Here is a 24,411-nt window from a genome sequence, read left to right as displayed (position 1 = left end):
TAATTGAGGTAAAAAATGTGACAGTAGGTTACTCCTAATGGGAGGGAAAAAAAAAATCCGCTTACGTGACAGAAGTGAAAAACAAAAAGAAACGTAGGGTTTTTCATTTCCTTCCGTAATTGCTTATGCCATGGGGCATCTTTTACTTGCAACTGCTGTATTCCCACTTCTGTCCACTAGAGGTCAATGTCACTTTGAGGCAGGCCTCCTCAGTGGTCTCCAGCTGTTTCTGCCCATTAATGCCTCAAGGGTACTAGTAACCCCTCTCCTGGAAATGGGAGGGTCATTCAGAAAAATACTTAGTCAAGGGCCTCATTCTTGTCTTTTAAATTTTTTCTGCTTTTAACTAGCCAGTTAAATTGCCTGCAATTTTTACCCTGGAAGCTTCGTTGTCGGCAAAAGATCATTTCACTTTCCCATGTCATTCAGTCAATAAATGAGTGATCAGAACTAACTCTATGCCAGGCCTAACTGGGAAAAGAGCACTGAACAAACTAGGCAAAGACAAGTGTTAGATGAGCAAAATAGAAGTGGGAAGGGCCTTGAGTGGAGAAATGCAGGGTGAACTAGGGGCCCTATAAAGAGATGAAGTGACGGGGTCCCTTGGGGCAGTAATGCTGGGGATGGGGGCGAGGAGGAGTAATGCAGACAGAACACGGGAGGCCGGTTCCAGGGAAACTACATCAGAGAACCCACATGGGCCTAAGGCAACGAGCTGATGTCAAGGGTAGGAATGATGGATGTAAGGTGAATTGGAGAGGTGGTCGGGAACCTACCTGTGGAGGCCCCGGTGCGCCACGTTATGAATTTTTGGCTTTAAGTCCTATCTGTTTTTCGGTTCCTCCCAGCATGCAGGTTCCTCTTCACACTTCAGTTTTTGTCATATTGTCTCTCTAGTCCCCAGTATGCCAGAGGCCTACCCGGACTTTGCCCCACCTGCTTCACCTATTAAATGAGAAGACTCATCGTTCCTTGGTTCGCAGGGTGCTTGGTAGGGTTGGCCCTACCTTCTGTTCAGCTAGGGGCTGAGCCAGTTAATGTCGGTTGGCCCAGAATAATTATTAATATACTGTCCCCTTTTAGTCTTAAAAGCGTCCCTGCTTGGATAATGTCTTATGTTTACCCTAATTACAGAGAGATGCTCTTGTTTTTTCTTTGCTTCATCAGGGACTTGAGGAAGAATGGCCTCTAGTATCATAGAAACGTGCCTGACTTAAACATTAAGTTCCTTGCGGTGAGCTTCAGAACCCACAACACAGAAATTATACAGTGTACCTTCAATTTAATGGCCTGGAAGGCCATTGCCAACTCGTATAAAATACTTGTTCCCTTGTCCCTTTTCAATATTACATTTTTAATGTCTTATTATTTTGTTTGTTTATATTTAATTTTCGAGAGAGGGAGACAAAGAATCCCAGGCAGGCTCTGTGCTCTGAGTACAGAGCCCGACCCGGGACTCCATCTCATGCACGGTGAGATCATGACCTGAGCTGAAATCAAGAGTCAGATGTTTGACTGACTGAGCCACCAGGTACCCCTCAACAGGATATTTTTGAGAGTCCGTGTTTGAGGGCAAACTGGTTTTTTGGAAGTGCCCAACGTGCAGCTGATTTCCTTATCTCGTTGGCCTGGCCTTGGTGGATTCTCCTCTGGCCTTGCAGAGTGGGGCACGCTGGGAATTTCCCGGCCATTCCTAAATTTTTCCCTCACGGTAGCCAGCTACTTTCTAGCTTTCCTAGTTCTCAGTATCCTTAAGGTATTTCAGGTTCTGTGCTGTTCTGATCCTCTGTAATAGAAAGAGTCGGTATTAAATAAGATTCAATTATTTCAGCTTTGTGGCTCTCTTACTTTCCCTCACACTTTTCATCCCTAAAAATTCCCCAAGCCCAGCATCTCAGCCTCAAATTTGCCTTGCTGACGACACCTTTGCAGCTACCCTTCCTGAGATTCAGAAGTAACTTGCAATATCTTTACAGGCACAGCTTGCCTTTCACAGCTCAGCAACATAGAATCAAAGATCTTCGGTCTCTCTCTCTCTCTCTCTCTCTCTCTCTCTCTCTCTCTGCATTGTCCTTCTCAATTAGTAGTATTTATTGAGCTTCTATTTTATAGCTAGCATTCTTCTAGACACCATGGGAGTCTAGAAATAAAAGGTTAGACTATATGTCTGGGGGCATTTGTAGCCCCACATTATATGCATATAGAGATATATAACATCTCATTTATTTTGATGCTCTAAGTAACATTAAGTGGGTTGGTGACATGTTGATACCGATCTGAAAGAGAGGGTCAGGTAAAAGATTTAGAAACCCCAAGCCAGAATAAGTAGTACTTCTTTAGAGGAAAACGTAGGTCCTCGTTCCAAAATACAGACTACCAGAAGTGAAAGATACTTTCTGAACAAGCTATCGTCTCGATAACAGTTTCATCAAATACTGTAAGCTTCTTTGAGGGCACTGCTTTTCCTTTCCTCTTTGATCCTCTGGTTGCCTGACGCAGCGTGCGGCTTGTGGTGAAGGTGACCTCTGACCCCTGGCCTCTAATACTTACTGTGCCTGCCTGCTGAGGCACGTTTACCCTTTGGCCCCCTTATTGTATCTCGTCTTGGATTTTTCTTCACACTGAGAAGGCTGTGTAGTCCATTCTTCCTGTGTCCACTATGGAAAAATGAACCATGGTTCCCTTCTAAAGGACCAGAATCTCAGGAACTTTCTGACTGACTTCAATTCTGCTTCCCCACAGTGCTTTGTAACGATGCCTCCTTGAACAGCTGAGATTTGCCACCGATTGTGTTTAGGCTGTTGCTGGGCCCAGGAGGATGGATGAGGATAAGATAAGGTCTTTTAGATCCTGGGGTCAGTCTTCTTGCTTCCGCAGCCTCCCCAAACAGGACTGCATGGCCAGCCTTTCAGACTCATGAGGGGAATCACTTCCATTGTTGGTGGAGTTGTGGGAGACCACTGCTCTCCTAAGTCAGCAGAGATGAGCCTTTTAGCCTGCCAGCTATAGAATTTGAGCTCTGGACAAAGTCAGGAGGAATTTCAAAAATTCTGTCCTCTTTCCTTTTCAGTGCCGGTATAGAAGTTTGGTTGTTAGGAAGGAAGAAAATGGCAATATTTTTGTTGTAGAACTACCATACATCCTCCTGTCACTGAGTTAATGATTGGAAATAGCACTCAGCTTGGATTTATTGGTAAAAACCTCATTTCACTATTGTGAAAAAGAGGATAAATGCAAAGCTTATTTATAGTTTATAAATCCTAGTGTTTTCAAATATTAGCATATTCATCGTAAGTTATGGACCTGCTTTCTTAAACACATGTCTTTCTGTGTTTAATAAGCTAGAGTTTTGTTTTGTCTTTGTTTTGGTAGAACAGGAAGTTCCTCCTAGAAGGATTGAGCATGTGATTCCACAAACAGCCAGCAGGTGGCAGTATGAGGCAGTATTGGTTTTTTCCTTCCTCATTGCCTGGCTGACAGATTGGCTTGTTCCCAGAATAAATCAAAATCAGACCCAGATACTAAAACCATGCAGAATCTTATTATTTGTGACTGACACTATTAGCAATGTGCTCAGAGCCGTGTTTTAAGCCATCTATGGGGAGCTGCCAAGTCCTGTTGAAACTACCCAACACTCACTCCCTTCTGTTGTCTCATGTTGCTGTCCTTTTGCAACCTGAAATTGGTAGGAAACAAAGAATGATCCTGAAGCTGCATCATCCCTGGGACTTTCAAACCAAATTATAACCGTCCCGAGCAATATATTTTCTTTCTTGCGGTTCTTTCCTGCTGAATTAGTCTCATTTCACACATCTCTGCTACTTCCCTTCATTGCCAGTATCCTTCCTTGAAACAAAAAGAAAATTAAATCCCAAGTCTTTAAAAATTGGATCCGTTCTTATGATTTAGAGATAAATCTGGCTTAAACGTAGTATTTAGACAGACACACAACACAGGATAAATCAGTCCTACTAAACAGAAGGGACTGTTTGAGCCATCTTGAGCAGTCTGCAGGACCCTTGACTGAGCAGGTAAAACAGTTATCTTGTTAATTGAATATTACGAGCGTGTAAATTAGTCTTTTAGATTATACTTGAAAAGGAATGATAGTATATGCATGTGTTTTGCTGGCAAGTTATTCTAGAGTTATGTCTTGGGTCTTGTTGACAGCTAAAATGGGGAAATACTCCAGACAGGTTCTTGTTTAGCACAAAGCAGTGGGCAGTAATTCCCATGATTTCATTGATTTTTTTTTTAAATACCCAAACATGAGGGTTTACAAAATAATAACTCTACATTTTTATGTATTTTTAATGTAGAGTGTGGGAAGCTTAAGCTAATTGGAAAAGTTGAAGGTTTGAAGGGTAGTTAATTCAGCAGTAAATATCCTTATTGACTTCATTTATCATGTTTGATCTGGTAGTAAAAGAACCATGCAGATGGTCCTTTAATGTTCCTTTCAGTACTAAGATTTTGTGAAACATCTTTTAAAGAGGAGTAGGTGGTGTAGGAAAAAAATAAATGTGCTATTTTGGCTTCTAGGGAGGGGAGGGGAAGCAATTATTTTTAGAATATGTTCTAGTTACACCCAGTTTTAGAAGAAATAGAAGAGTGTATTTTAATGTCAGCGAATCCTTCAGGGGGATGAAGTCTGTGGAAACACATCTTTCAAATCCTAGTCACTGTGATCGCAGAGAGCACACACGTAATTCACGTGTGTGTGTGTGCACGCAAGGGCATCTGCACGCACACACATGCACGTGTATATTATCACAGAAGCGGTGGGGGGTGATAGAAGGGTAAACCTATTAGAGTTTCCTGAACAAAACATGGCTAGACTTTAGTCCACTGTTTATGTGACAGTGTTGCCAAACTTAGCATTCCTTATGCTGGGGGAGCTACAGAGGGCACGTAGTTGAAATATAGGAAAAGATGAAAGAAAGGATGAAGTCAATTAGAACAAAATGCTGAATCGCACTATTAACGTAATAGCAAGGGATTAATTGCGCAAGCTAGCTGTAACATCTTCCTCCAGATGAAAGGCAAATAGGCATTCTGCTGTAGCAGAAAATTGTGGTGTCGTACGTACACTCGTCTTGATTTTTTTAAGAAATAATTTCCGGATCAGAGTTTCTGGCAATGTTAACTGTGATACAGAACACACCTGTGATGCAGGATGAACTTGTTGGAGTCCCAGTGGAAATTTTTGCCATGGATGCTGCTTTCACTTGGGCTCTGTGTATCATAGCATTTTCTTTTGGATTGCACGAGTGATTTAAGTCTTTCAAGCATTATTCACACCCCACTCCATGTATAGCATGCAAGCAGTTGGGTGCTCAAGGGATTTTCTTAAATAAAAATTGTCTTTCATTCAGACATTAGGTATCCAAACAAATGTTGATTCTGGATATGAAAACATACTTTCTGTTAGCCCCAGCAGTTCCTTCCAGTATATTAAAAACAGTAGCATAGTCGTATTGAGTGTAGACTTGACACACCAGTGTATATACGAATTTGATGAAATATGTATCTATCATAACATCAGCTTTATTTTACTTATTTAAATGGGAAAGAAAGGGAATACATCCATCTGCAAACTGCTTTGTGAATAGGGTTGTTGGTTCTGTTTTTATGCATTGTTTGGAGGTTAAACAGACAAAACTTCTGACAGCTGGATGTTTTCTTTCCCTTTCACTTCCTTGTGACAGTCTCTTTGGCTGATCTTTGGCTGATACTCATGCTCCTTCTCCTCACCCTCAGGGCTCCTGCCATTCTTGTGTAGGTTCTGATAACCATTCATTCATTCTTGCCAATTGACTGCATCTGAACTGAAGCATGGGTTCCTGCTTAATTATCATCTTAGCATTTATTTGCATCCTAAGCTCTTCCTTTGTCAATTACAGGGAACACATTTCTCATGTCACGGAAGGGGTAAGGTGGTAAAGAGATAATTTGGACACCCAGGCATTTTTAAAGGTATTTCTTCATTTGCCCACTCAACAGATATTTATTAAACTATCTTTTTACCTGGCCTGGCATAGGTGTTGAGGGTCTAGCAGTGAGCAAGAGAGGTCTCTGCTTCCGGTCATGGAGCTTCTGGGTCTGGGAAGGATCGAGATGGCCAGCTAAGCCCCTCACACATAGCATCTGATTTCATCCTCACAGTACTCATTTAAGAAACTAGTTTATACACAATTTGAGTAAATTTGTCAGATCCAGTCTTTGAAGGCGGTCCTCATGCTGGACTCTCTGCAGCTTTTCTTCTCTTCGAAACTACCACGTCCCCCCACCCCCCCACACACACATTCTTAACCCCTCCCTGTGGTTCCCCAGCCTTTCTTCTCCCTTCCCCCTTCCCCAGTTGATTCCCAAGTAAGTTAGTTTCTCCCAGATTCTGATTTTGTACTTTTTGTCTACTTCCTTTTTACCAGTGTGCTGATCTTCATCTGTGTCTTTGGCTCAGGCTCTTGCCCTGTTTCCAGCTTTTCACTGGTGATTTGTTTGAACTTGTGTTACCACCTCTGGCCTCTGGAGCCGAGCGTTTGCTGATAAATGCCAGATTACTGAATTATCTCCCCTTTTCCAGGAGGAGGCTGGTTGAAGCAGCAGAGTTGTGACTCTGTGGGTTTCTAAGAACCAAAAAAGTGCCCCAGCCCCCGGTCTGCCAGGGGGACCCTCAGAATCGGCCCAGGCCCCATCTCCTCTTGTCCTCCTCCTCCCTCCCTCAGCTTCAACCATAGATTACCATGGAAGTGTTTGGCCCTATTTTAGCCAGCATCCAGTTTATTTTCCTAACTCCACTCACATGTTTCTGGGGTCACAGAACCCATGCTTCTGTCACTGACCCAGAATTTCACAAAGACCTGTGTCTTGGATGATGCCTATTTGTCAAGAGAAGTCTTGGTCTGTTGTTGATTTTCTGGGTGTGGGGGCCTCAGTAGGTGGCAGGTGATAATAGGCTTTGGATGAGGAGAATCACATTGAAATCCAAACTCCAACCAGGTAAATGTAGGCAAGTTACCCCCCTTCTGTCCCCCCCCGCAACATGAAGGTTAATAATACGGTTATGAGGATTAGCTGAGACTCTCTCTCTACAGTGCTTCGCACCCTGCCTGACCTGGAAGAGGTGCTCCTTGAGTATCAGCTGTGGCTGTGAATGTGTGTCACATACACATTTGTTGTGAATCCGTGGCTGTCGGACAATGAAGTCAGATCAGAGTTCATAAGCTTCTAGCTTTGATAAGTAAGACAGGGCAACCGGTTGGCTCCTGCCTGCTTTGAAGAGAGGACACAATTCTTCAAGTCATTTCTCTTATCTGGCTGCAAAAAGAAACTATTTATTGGAGACTTTGGGGTTAAAAACATTGCTCAGGTCCAAGTAGTCGGCATTACCAGCCTATTTATGGTATTTCTCACATGGCAGGTCAGGCATTCCATACAAAGACTAAATTTTCCACAAGCTGGGGTATTTATTATTGAATGCAGTTGGTTTTCTTTTTCTCATTTTTGTTCTGATTAGATCCGTTTGCCATCCCTTGTTTCCTGTCTCTGGCCTGCAGATGGGCTAATAGACGACAATTTTATGCCAGTGACCTCAGTGATTAAAAGCTCTTCAGGTGGTAGAAAAGTATTAACGATTTTCTTGTCTCGTCTTTGAAGCACATCCTGACTCCGAGGGCTGTGTCAAGGGAATGAGGTTAAGAAAGTCTTTGATATGAGTTCCTGTACAATCCAGCGCTAACTTTGTTTTCTTCTCCAGGACCTACAAATAGAACGAGAGAGGAGTTCATATAATATATCTGGTGGCTGCACAGCCCTCATTGTGGTTTGCCTCTTGGGGAAGCTGTATGTGGCAAATGCTGGCGATAGCAGGTGAGCACATTCTCTGTCTGGTTCTTCCTGGTCTCTAATGCCTTCCATAATTTTTATCTGTTTTAAAATAGTGATAGGCAATAAAATAACGCTGCTTGAGATTAGATATTGAGAAAGATGATCCCTCTCCATGTAAATAAAATGCATCTAAGATGAATCATCTGGCTGGTATTAAGAGGTAAAGGCTGTCTCGTACCTGCCCAGAGTAGCAGGTCATGTATAGACCTGTGATTGATCTGTATACCTGGGATTAATACCCGTGGCTAATCTAAGCTGGTAGGATACAAATGTTTTTTGACTTCAGAACCTGATCTGCGGTAAAATCTTAGCAGAGGTATAAAACAGGAGAGGGGAAGGAGGAGAGGGCTTTAAATGAAGGAAGTGTTTGGAAGGGACTGGGGAGGACTCTGTAGCTGCTTCTACTTCTGCCCAGTGACATTGCTCCATCCCCTCCCAGAATCCCATGAGTTTCTCCCTTTGTGCACAAGCCCTTAAAGGCTCTAGTCTCTTTTCTGGGCTCAGCTGAAAGGAATTTTGGCCAAGAGATTTTGGTTAACCCCTAATCTATCCAGCATTATCAGGAATAAGATAATTTGGGTTTTATTTTAAATTACTAATGTGTCCTCACTTAAAGCGCAGGGAATTTTAAACTTCTAGATTTTGTGAAAAGTGTTCTAATACGTATTACATACGTGTCTGTCCCCTTTGGTAACAACATAGGTTGGCTTTCTGCTAAAGACCGGCTCTTTGTTTTGAAAGCAAAGTACTAGACTCTGTGCAACACGTCCTTAGAGGATGGGTGGTTTCCCTATGCAGCCTACAGTCTTAGGAGGCCCTCGTCCCTCAGTCCCCTGTCTCTGGATCACGTGCCTCTTTGAGCATCCCTGCTTGCCCTTGGCCCTGCTCCAGGTCTGTCCCCACTGCCTCCCCTTCCCTGCAAACCTCAGGTCATGGCCGAGGACTGACTCCTGGCCGAAGACCAACTCCAGTAGGCAGTAGGGGAGAAATTTAGCTTTGACTTCCATTTGCAAAGCAGGACAGCCTGAGGGAGTCTTCATTCCCTAGAGGGAATCATCCTTTGCTAGTCTTCCCACTGAAGATTCCAGAGAGTAAGGAGAGTGAACTGCCAAGGCAGCAGTATTTGGAGTTTGACAATTGATGGCTTTTGAAGGTCTGTTTTATTTTAATGTGTATGTGGATTTCCATTAAACTCTATAAGCTATCACCATTTCAGCATGATGTTTTGCTGGGTAAATGGAAGTGTCTATAAGATACCATGTTTATCCCGTGGCTTCTATTCCTCAATGTCTTGTCAGAGTCCCAGCAGGAGACAGACACCTACTCAGGTGGGTCAACTGAATGAAGCAGTAAAAGGAACCCCGCACAGGGGTCGGGCTGGGGGTGGGGCACTGGGGCTCAGAAAGACTTTTACACCTGAGGCCTGCAAGACCCAGAGAGGAATTGCTCCAGCAGAGCCCAGGAGAGTGGGGTCACGTGTGAGGGCCCCTGGGCAGGAGCTACAGGAGAAAAGGGAAGAAATACTTTGACTTCTTTCTCTTCCATCCCCCACCTCCACCTTCGCCTCTTGCCAGGGCTGCCCCGTGGATGATCCCAGGTGGGAGCCAGGTGACAGGGAGCTCACGGAGTACTGGTCACGGAGGTCAGCCAGCTAGGGCATGCACACAGACCGGGGTGGCATCTCTGGGGGGGAGGGGGCAGCTGCAAGCAGCACCCCTGCTGTCTCCCCTTCCCTTCTCCCTGCCAGGGTTTGAGCTTCTTGCACATAGGACTCTTCCATCTCCAGGGGCCTTTTAAGACTCACACTGAGGAGCCGGCCTTTGGGCCTGTTTTTCTGTTCCGGATCTTGCATTAGTTTGGAGACAGATGAGCAGGTAAGGAGGTGATGCCCTTCTCTTCTGAGTGAGACTGAATCAGCAATTCAGCTGTTGCACTCATATCCACCCTTGGCTTTATGTCTAGTTCCATGCCCTTTGCAATGAGTTTGCTTTTCTAGCCCTTCCATGACTAGGGAGGTGACAGAGTGTCTTTCTCCCTGGGAACAGGCCCGCTCCTCATCTCAGGAAGCACCTCTCACCAGATGATCCCCAGACTGAGAAGAGAACCCAAACTTCTGGGCCTGGAGTATCTTCATGTTGGCTTATCCTCTTCATAGATACAGCTGCTCCCTGGGGCCTTCTCATTTTTGAATCTAGTTTTCTTCAAAGCTCCTAGCTCTTTAACAGAGCTACTTACCCAGCCAGGCCTTCTGTCCTCCTTCCCGGAAGCTCCAGTGCCCTGTCCAGGATCTGCCAGTCTCCAGGACTCATCTTCTGGACTCTTGTCCCCACCCTTCCCCCACCCCACCCCTTGTGTTTAAAGTGCCAATTTCTAGATCAGATCTTGAACTCCACATCTGTAAAAACAGTGGTGGTGGACTACATAATCCCTAAAGTTTCTGGCATTCCATGTATATTACCCCATGAGGAATGACACTTTTGGAAGATAAAGTGATGCTATACTTGTTGATTTTCAGTAATTTTTATTCTTCTTAGAGTCAGTTTTTGAAATCTCAGTATAACACAGGTTCCCATGTTTCTAAATGTTCGTAAAAGTATATTTTACAGGTTCCCAATAGTTTGAAAAGCCTGATAGGTACTTTTATCCTCATTAAAGCTATAAAGCGTGCGTGCGTGCATACACACACACGTACACACACACACACACACACACACACACACACACAAATTATCCTATGATAAAATAGCATCTTTAAAAACCTAATAAGCTAAATTACATGTGCAGTGTTCAGGCTCCAGTATCTAGGTATGAATTTGGGGTTTTATGGCTGATCAGTTGGATTTGCTGTTCATGTATGGGTCATATGTCATAGAAATCTAAGAGCAGTATGAATTGTTATTTGTGTTCACCATCTGGAGGATAACCTATAGGACATATATTCATTAGGGTGCTATTTTTAGCTCTTGTATGAACAACAGATATTCACTATCTTCTTCTGTAAGATCATTGCCTAGTTTATGTGCCAATAATATAGGTATTTGAATTTACAAAAATAGTCAGTTATTCCCCAGAATCAACAACTAAGTGAACTTTGATCAGATTTACGTAAATGTGGGTCCATCATTACTTCTGAGCAAGTAGTCATGAATCCAAGGGCTGAATTTAAACAGATGATTAGAGTTGACAGAGGTCTGTAGCAATAGGGCCCTGATTAATTGCTATTTTTTCTTCTTTATTGCCAGACATTGGCTGTTGTATGTTTACTTTAAATCTTGACAGGTTTTTTTTTTTTAATGTTTTATTTATTTTTGAGACAGAGAGAGACAGAGCATGAACGGGGGAGGGTCAGAGAGAGAGGGAGACACAGAATCCAAAGCAGGCTCCAGGCTCTGAGCTGTCAGCACAGAGCCCGACGCGGGGCTTGAACTCATGGACCGTGAGATCATGACCTGAGCCGAAGCCGGACGCTTAACCGACTGAGCCACCCAGGCGCCCCAAATCTTGACAGTTTTGAGAGTGAAAACAAATCTTTGTCATAGGTTCACTACCCCATTGTTATTCACACTCAGGGAAGGAGAAGCATTGCACTGGTTTGATTCGGAAGCTACTGGTGGTCAGGAACTATTTTCTGAGCCACTTAGCAAACTGTGAACCATTTGATTGCCCATCAGGCACATGTATGTTGGCCGTTTTTTTCAGGAGGGGCTGCCTCCTGTTGTTGGTGGCTTAGTGGTTTTTGAGTCACCGACTCCCCTCGGTGTAGTATGATGCACCTTGGTCTACAGTGATGCCAGGTGACTAGTGCAGAGTTTGGGACAGACTTGCCTTTCTTTCCTCAGCAACTGGTGCACAGCCTGGAACAGATCTGCCCTTCTCTCCTCAGCCGAGGTAACTAGCTGTAGAGGAACACGTAAGAATTACTTGATGCGTGACAGTTGCTTTATTTTCCTAGGCAAAGGCAGCCGACTAAACACCTAGGGGATCATAAGGGACTAGGAAAGAAGCAGATGGTGGGCGGGTTTCTTCTTCTAGCAAAAAAGAACTGGTCGCGTGCAAATGTCATGCAAAGCAATATGCAAGCTATCACCCATTGTGTTTGAGTCATTGGCTCCTTAGGGCTCGGAGGGATTCTTCAGTTTGAGAAGATGCTTTGACTTCATTTTAGAAGATGATTTCATTTTATTTCTATGGAGCTAAGGCACTAAGGAGGCAAAGCCGGTGCCACTTATTTGAAACAACGTCTGAAGGTTTGGCAACTAAGACTAGGTGAACTCATTCAGATGAAAGAACATCGTTGAAGACTTGTTAACTTGATGATTCCACTCTTGCCAAATTTATAGTAACAGGACAAGAAGACATAAGTGCTAGGCACATGTTAAATACCGTAACATAATAAAGAATTATATCCAGTTCTCTCAGTAATTTAGTGACAAGCAGGCATTGTTAATGTCAGATAGGTATACTGAGGCACAGCAGAGTGATTTCCCCCAGCTGCTAAGAAGCAGGGCTGCTCTCCAGCTCAAGGCTGGAAGTCAGAGTGCCATATATATGTGTGTGTGTGTGTGTGCGTGTGTGTGTGTGTGTGTGTGTGTGTGTGTGCTGTATGTATGTGTGTATGTGTATGTATATATATATATATATATCTCCCCATACCCAGCATGGAGCCCAGTGTGGGGCTTGAACTCATGACTCTGAGATCAAGATCTGAGCTGAGATCAAGGGTGGGACGCTTAACTGACTCAGCCATCCAGGCGCCCCCAGTTTCATGTTCTTAGTGCCTGTACCTTGGGATTTCCCATCCGTGCTAAGACTTACAGGGTTTTTTTGTTTGTTTTTAGAGACATTTTCACGTCTCTAAAATCAAGAGTTTCTAATTAACTTTTTTTCTTTCCTACTTGTATGTAAAATGATGACATACATTACAATCAGTGGCATCTTTGATTTCACCGGAAATGGTTTATGGAGTGTAAACCATTGAGGGGATGGCTGCATTTAAAATCTATTTTAAATACATTGCAGTAGTGAAGCAGATAAGCTTTGAGTGGTCCAGTTCATTCATTCATGATACAAGGAATGCTATTTTCTCAAAATGAGGGCTGCCACCCACTTTTAAAGGTCTCAGAGTTCTGTGATAGCATTGTAAATTCTGTGTTTTCATTTTGATGATTATCTATTGAAAATAACAAGCATTTTCTGGATTGCCTGGCTGACTATGTTGTAAATAATAACTGCCCTGAATTCAGATCCCCATTTTGTCATGTTCAAGGTCCTCCTAAGGAAAGATCAGGAAGGTCAAATGTGTTTATGATGTAGCTCTATAGGCGTGAAGAAGCATTCCACTAATTGTCCTTAAAATGAAGCCAGGAAGTCCAGCCAGGGTGGCTTTCTTTGCTATCTCTTTCCCTCATTTTTATTATTATTTTTTTATTAAAAAATTTTTTTTTTCAACGTTTATTTATTTTTGGGACAGAGAGAGACAGAGCATGAACGAGGGAGGGGCAGAGAGAGAGGGAGACACAGAATTGGAAACAGGCTCCAGGCTCTGAGCCATCAGCCCAGAGCCTGTCGCGGGGCTCGAACTCACGGACCGCGAGATCGTGACCTGGCTGAAGTCGGACGCTTAACTGACTGTGCCACCCAGGCGCCCCTCTTTCCCTCATTTTTAATTGTCCAGAATTATCCTCCATTTAACTTACAGTTTTCCATACTCATTCAGAATATGGAAAGGTGAATTCCTCTGGTAAGTCTGAATTTTCTTGAGGATAGGAGTTAGGTTTTAAACAAGACTGCAACATTTCTCAGTTCAAAACCCGTTATATTTCTTTGGTGTTTTGTCTCTCAGCCTTCTCCCCTTTGCTAGTGGTAAGACAGTGAAACATGATGTAACTTCCTCCAACCCAAGAGAATGTAAAGAACTATTCCCTCCTGTTGATGTTCATGGACATAAATGCCCGGTACACAACCTTCCTGAAACTGCTTACTCATAAGTGGTTCGTCTATCCATACCTGCCAGTGAGCTGCTTCTTTGATAATGGCCTTCCTTTGAGTCCAGAAGTATATTTGATCTTCTTCCATTGACTACATTAAGTTCACCACATCTCTCACTGTGTTTCACAGGTATCTGAAAAATAGTATGGAGAAAAGTGAAAATTAACTTCCATTTTCTACTGTGAAAGTTAAATTGCTATTTCTACCTTTTTTTGCATGGCTCCCTCTCTTTTCTGTATATATTTGCATAATCCCTTAGCTATACCCATAACCTGTAGAAGGCAATAGCAGAAAGAAAATATTACTATCAAATACTCACAAGTACATGCAAAGACATAGAGACTGTGATGGCTCATAACAGTCTCTACTTTTCCTATCAAGCCACTCACTGTCTACACAGAGGGCATGTAAGAGATCCTTCTCTCTCTGGACTTCCTCCCCATCTCTTCCCCTTGGATATTTTTGAACCTGACCCTGACACCCCTTGCCCTGAATCAGTGGTTCTCAAAATGTGGTGCTCAAACCAGCAGTAGTATCTGGGACCTTGTTAGAAAAGTAAATTCTGGAGTTCTACCCCAGACCAACTAAATCAGAGACCCAGGGTATAGGGCTTTAGCAATCTATGTTTTAGCAAGCCCTCCGGGTTATTCTGAAATATAGAAGAACCCCTGCTCTGAAGTCTACCCCTGGCATCTAAGAGAGCCAGGAAGGAGCCACTGTGTCCTTAGGGTTTAAAAACTACAGCTCTTCCTGGCCTGAGGCCAAAGTGCCCAACTCTGAAGGCTATCCAAGCATCCGGCCCTCCTGGCTGCATCCAGACACCACATGCTAGAGGGCTTCTGTGGTGATGTTCCCCCTTAGGCTCTCCGATGCTGCTGCCTGAGGTGGAGGGGCCCTGCCTGCCCCTGTCAGCTGGCTGCAAATTCCTTTTTGCCAGTCTCCTACTCTGGAGCATAGGTCCTTCTCCTTGAAAAGTGTGAGTTAGAGTAAAGATTTCTCCTATGGTTTAGCTCCTTATCTCAGATTCCCACTGACTGCTGGATAGTTCTGAAGCCCGCCCCCCCCCCCCCCCCAGAAGCCTCTATTTGTCTCTGAAATGGGTCAAGCATGCCCCTGTGTGGACTTCTGGTCTCTTATGGTTGGGCCCCTGGCAGAATGCACTTGTGGCTGTGGTTCCCCCATCCCACCCAAATCATGCTTTGAACAACTTTACTCCCATGGAAGGGCTGGGCCAGGAAGTCTCTTGGCATTTGTAGGAATGGAATATTTGCACATACAAATACTGGCATAAATGGTTCATGATGGTAACTTTTATCTATCCCTAGCTGCTGAGATAGGATGAAACAGTGCATCAGTGTCACAAGGGAATTTTCCAATGTAGAATCCTAAAGTTTTATCTTTGGGCCACAGTGGCCATCACCATGATTTTTAGGGTTTAGTCATCTAATTTGTTGATCGTGTGAAGTCAGGTAAGATGAGCTGGCAAGATACAGAAAGACCTTTAGTACCTGGCAAAGTGGGCTACAACTCACCAGGTGAAGTTTAACAACAGTGAAGGTAAAGTGTATTACCTGTTGAAAGGGGGGAAAAAGCTAGCAGGATATACGAGATGAAGCTTATCACTGGCTCACATTTTTTAAAAATGTATTTAAGTGGACAGTAAATTCAATCTGGTCAGTGTGGTGTAGACACCGGAACTTAATGTAATCCCAGACTGAAGCATTTGAAGTATGAGGCAAATAATACATAATGTTTTTTTGTTGGCTTATTTTGTCTCAGGCATTCTTTCTAGTTTCTAGGGCTTTACAAGAGTAACCTGATTAATCCTCACACCAGCCCTTTTGGGGAAGAGCTATTATTAATCTTATTTTACATGTGAAGTCTCTCTCTCTCTAGGTAACACAATTCAACATGTGCATGAATGAACAAGAATATTCCAGAGGCCAGAGTGGTGAAGAGGTTTAGAACCATGTTTGAAGGGATAGAAAAAAATGCAGACTAAGTAGAGTTTGTTAGTCACATGGAAAGATAATTTGTATTGATGTAAGAGATCTTTGGATATTCTTCAGGTACGAGGGAGCGTGGAAAGGGTTGTTCTCCATGAGTCGGGGACAGAGGTGATAGCCACAGGAAGAAAGGGCAGTGGTTAGGAACATGGGCTCAAACTGCCCGAGTTGAATCCTGGCTTGGCCACTTGTAGTTGTATGCAAACTTGGGCCAATCTCACGTGTCCAGTGGCTCAGTTTTGCTACCTGTAAAGGAGATGATGGCAGCACCACTTTCCAAGGAGGACTAGATGAGCAGACGTGAAGAAAGCATTCAGCACGGGGCCGGGGCCGCAGTAACTGCTCAGTAATGGTTAATTGCTTTATTGTCATTGTACTCGGTACAAACTCAGAGCTGAACACAGATGCAGGGAGCTGCTGTGGAAAATGCTGGGTTCTCTCCTAAGGAAAATATTTGTGCATCAGCTCTATGACCACCTAGCAAGAGTGTTGCACTAAGTAATTTGATTTCTCAGGGTCCCCATTAAGTGCTATGTTTCAGTGACTTTAGGGGAATCTTTGAAACAGTGTGATGTTTCCTTTTTCCTTCTTATAAGAAATTAATGATCTCATGATTTGTATTAGGACAGGTACAAAGGTTTCCTGCTGTGCAATGATACGTTAGGTAGGCTAAGTGTGGAAACAATAGACGCTCAAATTCACTAGTCTGGAGAAGCAGTGGCTTTGTGTCTTGCAGACATCTGAGGACCTGGCATGAAGGAGGCTCTGTCGTCTTTAGCACTTGGCTTCCATGGTCTCTGGAGGTACGCCTCCATCTAGTCAGCTAGAAAGGGACAGGAGCCTGGATGGGGGTGGGGAGCAGTCAAGGGAGGTGTTTATGGCCCTGGCTCAGAAGCAGCACCTATCGTATCTTCATGCTTTCCACTGGCTAGAATTCAGGCGAATACCCATCCTGAGAAAACAAGGCTTCTGGGAAATGTATTTATTCTAAGTTGTTTTCCCTGGACCAAGGGAATTTAATATGATAAACATTTGGCAGTTTCAGCCACCCCTGGGCATTGAGAAGGGAATTCATGGTAGGTTCAATTAGCGATCGTGTCTTTGTTCGTTTCTGGTACATTTTTCCCCATTGAGCTGATGAAGCTACAACTTGGATATCATTGTTTTTTAAGCCCAAACAGTGGTGATCTCTTTTGTTGCTTTAATTTTGTCACTGTTAGTTTTAGAAGAGGTGCCATAAGTTCAGCTTGAATTGTCAGATAGCAGAGAACTAGCTGTTTCACCATGATCCACTTTGATCTTGGAAGCATATTTGAATAATGAAAAAGCCTGCAAGTAAACATCATACTGAATATATTTGTCTTTAGAAAGTTCATCACAGAAAGCAATACTTATTTCATGCTAAGGAAGAAAGATGGCATTAATCAGGTGTAGGGTATGACTATACTGATGTTTTAGAAATTTCTGTTCTTTTGAGGTTATTTTAAAATTCTTATCATTATGTTGTAGAGATTTTTTTTTAATTTTTTAAAAAAGTTTATTTATTTATTTTGAGAGAGAGAGAGAGAGAAAGCAGGGAAGGGGCAGAGAAAGAGGGAGAGTGAGAATCCCAAGCAGGCTCCACACTGTCAGTGCAGAGCCTGATGCAGGGCTTGAACTCCCAAACCATGAGATCATGACCTGAGCTGAAGTTGGAAGCTTAACCAACTGAGCCACCCAGGAGCCCAGGTTGTAGAGATTTTTAAATGGCATACCGGTTCAGGTCAATAGTTCCATGAAAGAGGCCATTGTTATTTTAATATCACATAGATGAGCAAACCCCATCACAGAGCCTGTACCTTGCCCGACATCATACTGTGCACTGTGCAGCTAGAATTCAAACTGAGGCCCGTGAGTCCCAAGTGCGTGTACTTAACCACTACCCAATTCTGTGTCCTGACTCATCCTCCCCCACCGTGTAGCCTCACATACACTTTAGCTGTGGGTGGGTCTCTCTTGGCCACTCTCTGAAAACCTTATTTTAGGTTTATATCTTATTTTTTTATTTCACGTTATCTTTTGTTTGTTTTTAAATAATCCGCATACGTCTTGGGTTGTTAAGACAAACGAATACTGAGACATCAGGGCCACCAGTCTGAGGTATGAAGCTGACTTGCATCAAAACCATGCCGGGTAATGACCTGAGAACAAACCATCCTCCTCCCTCAGGAGGAAGTGGGGCCAGCTGCTACTTTATACCTGTGATGCTCTGAAACCCTTCATGAGGTGTTCTGGAAAACCACTTCCCTTTGGGAAGGTGCCAGAAGGATGAGTCAAAGGTACCGTGGAGGGGTGGAGAGGGGAGAGGGGGGAGACACGAAACTGATCCCGGGCGGTTTTATTGGCTCCACCAGCCGAGGGGCAGGCTGCAGCAGGAGCGGTGGTGTGGTGCTTGTGGTTGTAGCAGCAACGGTAGTGGTCATAGTAGCATTAGTGGGCACTGCGGTGGGGGCCAGTATTTAAAACAAACATAAAAGAGAGTCTGCTCCTGGGGCACGGGCAGCTCGGTTAAGGCTCCACCTCTTGCTTTTGGCTCAGGTCCTGATCTCACAGTCATGAGATCCGGCCCCACCTGGGGCTCTATGTTGAATGTGAAGCCTGCTTGGGATTCTTTCTCTCCCTCTCCCTGCCCCTCCCCTGCTCTTTGTCTGTCTCTGTCTGTCTGTCTGTCTCTCTCTCAAAACAAATAAACATTTTTAAAACATGTTTCTTTTTTTTTTATTTAAAAAAAAATTTTTTTTTTTAACATTTATATATTTTTGAGACAGAGAGAGACAGAGCATGAACGGGGGAGGGTCAGAGAGAGGGAGACACAGAATCTGAAACAGGCTCCAGGCTCTGAGCAATCAGCACAGAGCCCGACGCGGGGCTCGAACGCACGGACCGCGAGATCATGACCTGAGCCGAAGTCGGACGCTTAACCGACTGAGCCACCCAGGCGCCCCAAAACGTTTTTTTTTTAAAAAGGGTTCACTCTTCACATAGAGGGCAGGATGTAATTCTAAGGGAAAGGTGGCACCTACCTCCCAGGCCCATAGGCAGCCACTGACCTGTGAGTTGCTAGTTCAGAATGAGAAAGGAGGTAAGCTTTGAAAAATGCTCAGCCTTAATATTCAGTGGTAGACAAAGTGCTAGGGTCAGTAATTCAGGGCCTCTGAGGGCCTGAAGGTCAGCACTGGACAGTGGGGAAACTACCAGGAGCCCAGGTATGGCTTCCTGCAAGGCTCAAATCTGGGGAGATCCTGTGGTACAGGTCCCCAGGGGATTGAGCCCCATCAGAACTGGTACAAGTGGCATCTGAAAAGTTTCTCTGGGCTTGAGGTTTGAGGCATCTTATCTGTCTATTGGCATCTGAGCCGAGAAGACAGCGGAGGAAAATGGATCAGGGCCTCAGGAGTGCAGGGAGCTGAGCCGGCCAGGTCGGTTTCTGGCTGGATATTACTTAGTGGTCACCAAGTTTTAGAGCTGTGGAAGACATCTCTGAGATCCATTAACAGGATCTTTTTAACTCCACTTGTTTCCAAAGCAGGGAACGGAGGCTCAGAGAGTGGTGTGAATTTTGGACCATCTCACAGCTGGCGTCAAGTTTGGAGTTTACCTCCTGGTCTCTGGGCTCCCAGCCCCGTGCTCTTTCTGCTACCGTCTCATTGAGGCAACCAAGGGCAGCATCACGCATCTGTACTCCGGAAACCTTCCTATTTTTTTTTGTTGCTTCAGGGTTCTGTATTTACGCTCTTTTGTCTTAGGAATGTTAATGTTATCAGCCAAGGAGAAAATGAAATATTCTTCATAATGCCCTAAGGCAGGTGGTGGCTCAGCAAAGGGTTAGTGGACAGGAATAGTAGGGCAGAAAGAGTATTGGATGCGAGAAACAGCCGATCCTACTGAGTGCACACGAGGCAAAATCTTGCCAAGGGAAGAAAAGGAAGGGAACATGGGTTCTAGTTTCAGCTCTGCTACTGGCTATCAGTGGGAATTCGAGAAAGACAATTTCTCTGGGCTTCAAATTCCTTATCGGTAAAAAAAAAAAAGGTGGGGGGCAGGGGATTTGGGTTACACCAATGGTTCCTGGAGTGGTTACATAAGAATCAGCTGAAGTGCTTCCAGAAAGAAAGAAAGAAAGAAAGAAAGAGAGAGAGAGAGAGAGAGAGAGAGAGAGAGAGAGAGAGAAAGAAAGAAAGAAAGAAAGAAAGAAAAGAAAAGAAAAGAAAAGAAAAGAAAAGAAAAGAAAAGAAAAAACCTCCAGCCCCACCTTACTGATTCTGATTCAGTAAGCCTAAGAGAAGCCTAACAATTTTTTTTTAACCCCCTGAGAGAGTGCACATTGGGCATTTATCTCATGTGGCTGGTACATAGTAGGCACTCAGTATATGTTAGCTATTGTGTGTATTAAAATAGAGAGTCAGAGACGCTAAGTGTTGGTTAGAAGTGCAAGCTTGCAAGCCAGGAGGCCTGGGTTTGAATTCGAGCTCCATCATTTACCGTGTGACCTTGAACAAGCAATGGAACCATTCTGTATGTCAGTTCCCTCCTCTGTAACATCAGAATTTTAACAGTCCCTGTATCACAGAGGCATTGCGAAGATTCAGTGAGTCAATTTGATTCAAAAAAATTGAATGTCCCCTGTGTGCCAGGCAGTACTCTGGGAACTTGACAGTTAAAATGGAGACAACCCCCCCTGTCCTCCTGGAGCTTGCGTTTTAGTGAGGGGAAGACTGGCAATCAATAAAATAAAGACGCAAAACACACAGTGCATGTAAAAGCATTATTACGTGCTGATTGAGTGTGTTTGAAGTATTCAGACAAGTGCCTTCCTGCCACAGGGAAGCATCTAATAAAGTTGTTGATATTGATTATCAATATATTACGATTACTGCTGTTACTCCTAACACTTTAGAGTCTGCCACTTTAGTAGGTCTTAGATTGTCATGAAAATAGGATGCAACGTAAAAGAAATTTTACAGTACAGATGGCTTGACTATGAAAGAGCTACATTACCTCTGGGACTGATGTAAAAGCATGTGTTGGGAACTTTTCAGATAGCATTCCTGTTTTGGGACTCTCGTGTGGAGTACAACCCATCTTACCTAATACTGCCGCCAGAGGTTGCCTCTGGACTCTAGAACTATGTTCTTACCAGGGATCTGGACAACACGCTGAATTCAAGTCAGCACATTCTACACGACCATTGCCGGCGGAGGAGGGGGGCAGGGGCTCCATGTTGTTTACAGTCATCCTTGAGGTGCATTGAAGGCACACTAGGCAGCTCTTAATATTCTTTCCAGCTCTAAAGCTTTGTGATTTTTTTTTTAACCTAGTGTTTTGGCAAGCATTGGTTGTCTCTAAGTAACACAGAAAAAGTCATCCCCGACCCCCCCCCCCCCCCCCCCCCCCCGAGCAAAACCCTTCAAAAAGCTTCCAGCCTCTCAGGCATTCAACAAACAAGTTTTTTGTTTGTTTGTTTGTTTGTTTGTTTGTTTGTTTGTTTGTTTTTTTAATCCTTGCAAGACATAGCTGTGAAGTCAAGGTCATGCTTCCCAGGGAGCTAAGCAGCACAAGAAGCCCTCAATCATGCTGCTGGGCGTGGAGCCTGCCTGACCCTTTGCGTTGGGCTGTGCTTGACCACCCAGCTCTGGGATCCTTGCTTTTCTCTCCCAGTGCCATGCCAGGCAGTAAAAAGCCTTTCGCAGTTACAGAGTAGGAACTCATTCCCTACCATGGGCCTTCAGACCTGCCTGCAAAAATTGGATTCATGTCATTAATTTTCACACCGATTCATCTTTCTACTTGCCCCCCCCCCGGCCCCCCAGGGTTTGGTTCTTTCCTATGTCAAAGTTTATGTATAGTTTCACTCCCCGCCCCCACACCCTCAATCGTGTTCTTTGTAACTCTGAGCTGGCAAGTCAGAGCCATAACTGCCCCCAGGATTCCAAGGACATAGGGTCACTCTTCTAAGCAGGCAGCTCCAGTTCTCAATTGGCTAGACTATACTCCCTCTTCAGACCCTTCATTTAAATGAAGTCATATAGCAAAGTTTCAGTACATAAAATAATAAGAATACTTGTGGTAGGGCAGTTATAGACTAGTTAGAACACAGATCCTGGAGACGGCCTAGATGGCTTCTGGTCCCGGCTCTGCCACTTATTTATGGTGCTGTGTGACCTTAAAGTACCCAACCTCTCTGTGCCTTTGTTCATTTATCAGTGAAATGGGGTTGATGGACACCTTACCCATAATAAGGTTGGTAGAAGGATTGTAAGTGTGTAATGTGGTAAGTGTTACCTAAGTTCCTGGCATCCAGTAATTGTTCAATACATGTTTTTATTACTATGATGATCATAATTATTGTCCCCTATATCAGTTGCTTATGGTTTTCTATGAAGTTTTTATTTTTATTTTTATTTTATTTTTTCAAGTTTTATTTATCTTGAGTGTGTGTGCACGCACACACACACACACACGTAGGGGAGGGGCAAAGAAAGAGAATCCCAAGCAGGCTCCACACTGTCAGTGCAGAGCCTGACACGGAGCTCAAACTCACAAACCATGAGATCAGGACCTGAGCTGAAGTCAAGAGTCGGCTGCTTAACTGACTCAGCACCCAGTGTCCCTCTGTGAAGTTTTAAAAACCACCGCACGGTACTGTGCTTTCAGCACCCGTATTTTCATATAGTGCTTTTGCCTACAGAAGGCCCTGAATAAACGTCAAATAAAAAGACCTAACCAGCCATTCTTCACGCTGTGTTCCAGAAGAGATGCTTAAATGATTTAGGTTGTGTGCAGTCTCTCAAACAGGTTTGTTCAGGCCCTAGAATTGATGTTGGTGACTCCATAGCCGTTCCTTTTGCCCTCTGCTTGAGGCGTGAGTGCTGCCTCATGGGATGTTGCATGAACTTCGTGTGCATGTTGTGGCCACTGTGATTCTGTTGTGTAAGAGGCTAACGTAATATTCCATGTAGGAACACCCGCACACACACACTTTAGCTTTTCCTGAACTTGGGCTCTTGTAGAAAACCTCATTCCCAAATAGTGTAGGTTTGAAGGTCAGAGCCTTTTGGGGAGATGAGGCCACACCAGGAAGAGCTAGACTGTAGCGAGTATGTAATTACGTGATGCCAAGGCATTAGTTACTGTTTTACTGCATTGCCAGCAGGCAGTCTTCTGGTTGACCTGACATTTCTATAAGAACTTTGAGGCCTACCGCACTGGGAATGTCCAGTGGTGCTCGAAAGAGAAACAGCACTCGTGGGTTTCCCAACATATCTGTGCATGATGTATGCAGTGTGGGCACATGAGAACGTGTGATGAGCTGTGCAAAGTAAGCATGTCCCAGCACAGTCCTCAGCGAAATCGGACAGAGAGCCAGACAAACCCCAGCCATCTTTTCTGTTAGAATTTGGCGTTTCACAGAAGTTTACACCCTGCTGTATCTAGCTTCAGGGATATACTGATTATTTCCACCAGCGTTCTTGGTCCCGTCTCCTCCCGAAACCCAGACTCTACCTAAGCCCTCAACCCTCACTGTCTTCATTCATTCCCTCTGCCTACACACACGTCCCCCCTCTGCTCTGTTCTCCTCTGGCCAGTTCCTTCTCCTCAAGACCCTCCCAGGAGAGAGCTGTTCCTGTCTCCACTTCTCCCCTCCTCATGGCCTTAACCCTGGCCCCATCACTTCCTTGGAATACAGTTTTCTTCCCCCACCTTACTCACACTGTTTATGGGGGAGCTGACTAGCTGCTCTCTAAACATTTTCCCTCTTCCTCCTGGGCACGGAACACTACCCTGCCAGCCTTCTCTGCACTTAGGCGTGGCTGCGTGGTTTTAGCTGAGGGGTTGTGCACAGAAGTGATGGGTGCCACTTGTCCGATACGACCCACAAAAGACCCATAAAATGCTGTAATGCTTTAGTTGTGTCTTCCAAAACGGTGTATCCAGGTCCTAACCCTCGAATCTGTGAATGTGACCGAGTTTGAAAATAGGATCTTTGCAGATGTGATTAAGAGGGAAGTTAAGGTGAGGCCATCCTGGATTAGGGCGGCCCTAACCCCAATGACTGGTTTTCTTACCAGGCCAGGTGAAGGCAGAGAGAGCCAGGGAAGATGACATGTGAAGGTAGAGGCCAAGTTGAGAGTTAAGCAACACGGGTCAAGAATGCCAAGGCTTGCCAGGACACACCGGAAGCTAGAAGAGGCAGAGGATTCTCCTCTAGAGACTCCAGAGGGAGCAGGACCCTGCCGACTCTTGATTTCAGACTTTCAGTCTCTAGAATTGTAAGACAGTGGATTCCTGTTGTTTTAGGCCACCGAGTTTGTGGGGATTATTCCAGGCCTAGGAGACTCTTGAGCACCCCATCCTTTCATTCTCCCTGTTCTGGGATAAGAGGTTGACCACCGACACTGGCCTGGGAAGTATGTGCTGAAGCGGCCAGAACACCCAGCCACTTAATTCCCTAGGACTCCCTCCCCCGACCTCCCAATTTGCTAAGTGG

General features: G+C 44.4%; 1 protein-coding gene across 3 annotated transcripts in view; it reads left to right on the top strand.

Moving 5' to 3' along the window:
- PPM1H (protein phosphatase, Mg2+/Mn2+ dependent 1H) overlaps window positions 1–24,411 on the top strand; it is a 261,902-nt gene that overhangs the window by 129,626 nt on the left and 107,865 nt on the right. For all 3 annotated transcript variants that reach the window (XM_045062017.1, XM_003988974.6, XM_023257185.2), the window contains exon 4: window positions 7,760–7,872. In XM_045062017.1, the coding sequence (XP_044917952.1) occupies window positions 7,760–7,872 (113 nt within the window). The remainder of the gene's footprint in view (window positions 1–7,759; window positions 7,873–24,411) is intronic.

This window comes from Felis catus, chromosome B4 (assembly GCF_018350175.1).
Source record: "Felis catus isolate Fca126 chromosome B4, F.catus_Fca126_mat1.0, whole genome shotgun sequence".
NCBI lineage: Eukaryota > Metazoa > Chordata > Mammalia > Carnivora > Felidae > Felis > Felis catus.
This window is presented reverse-complemented; position numbering and strand designations above follow the sequence as displayed.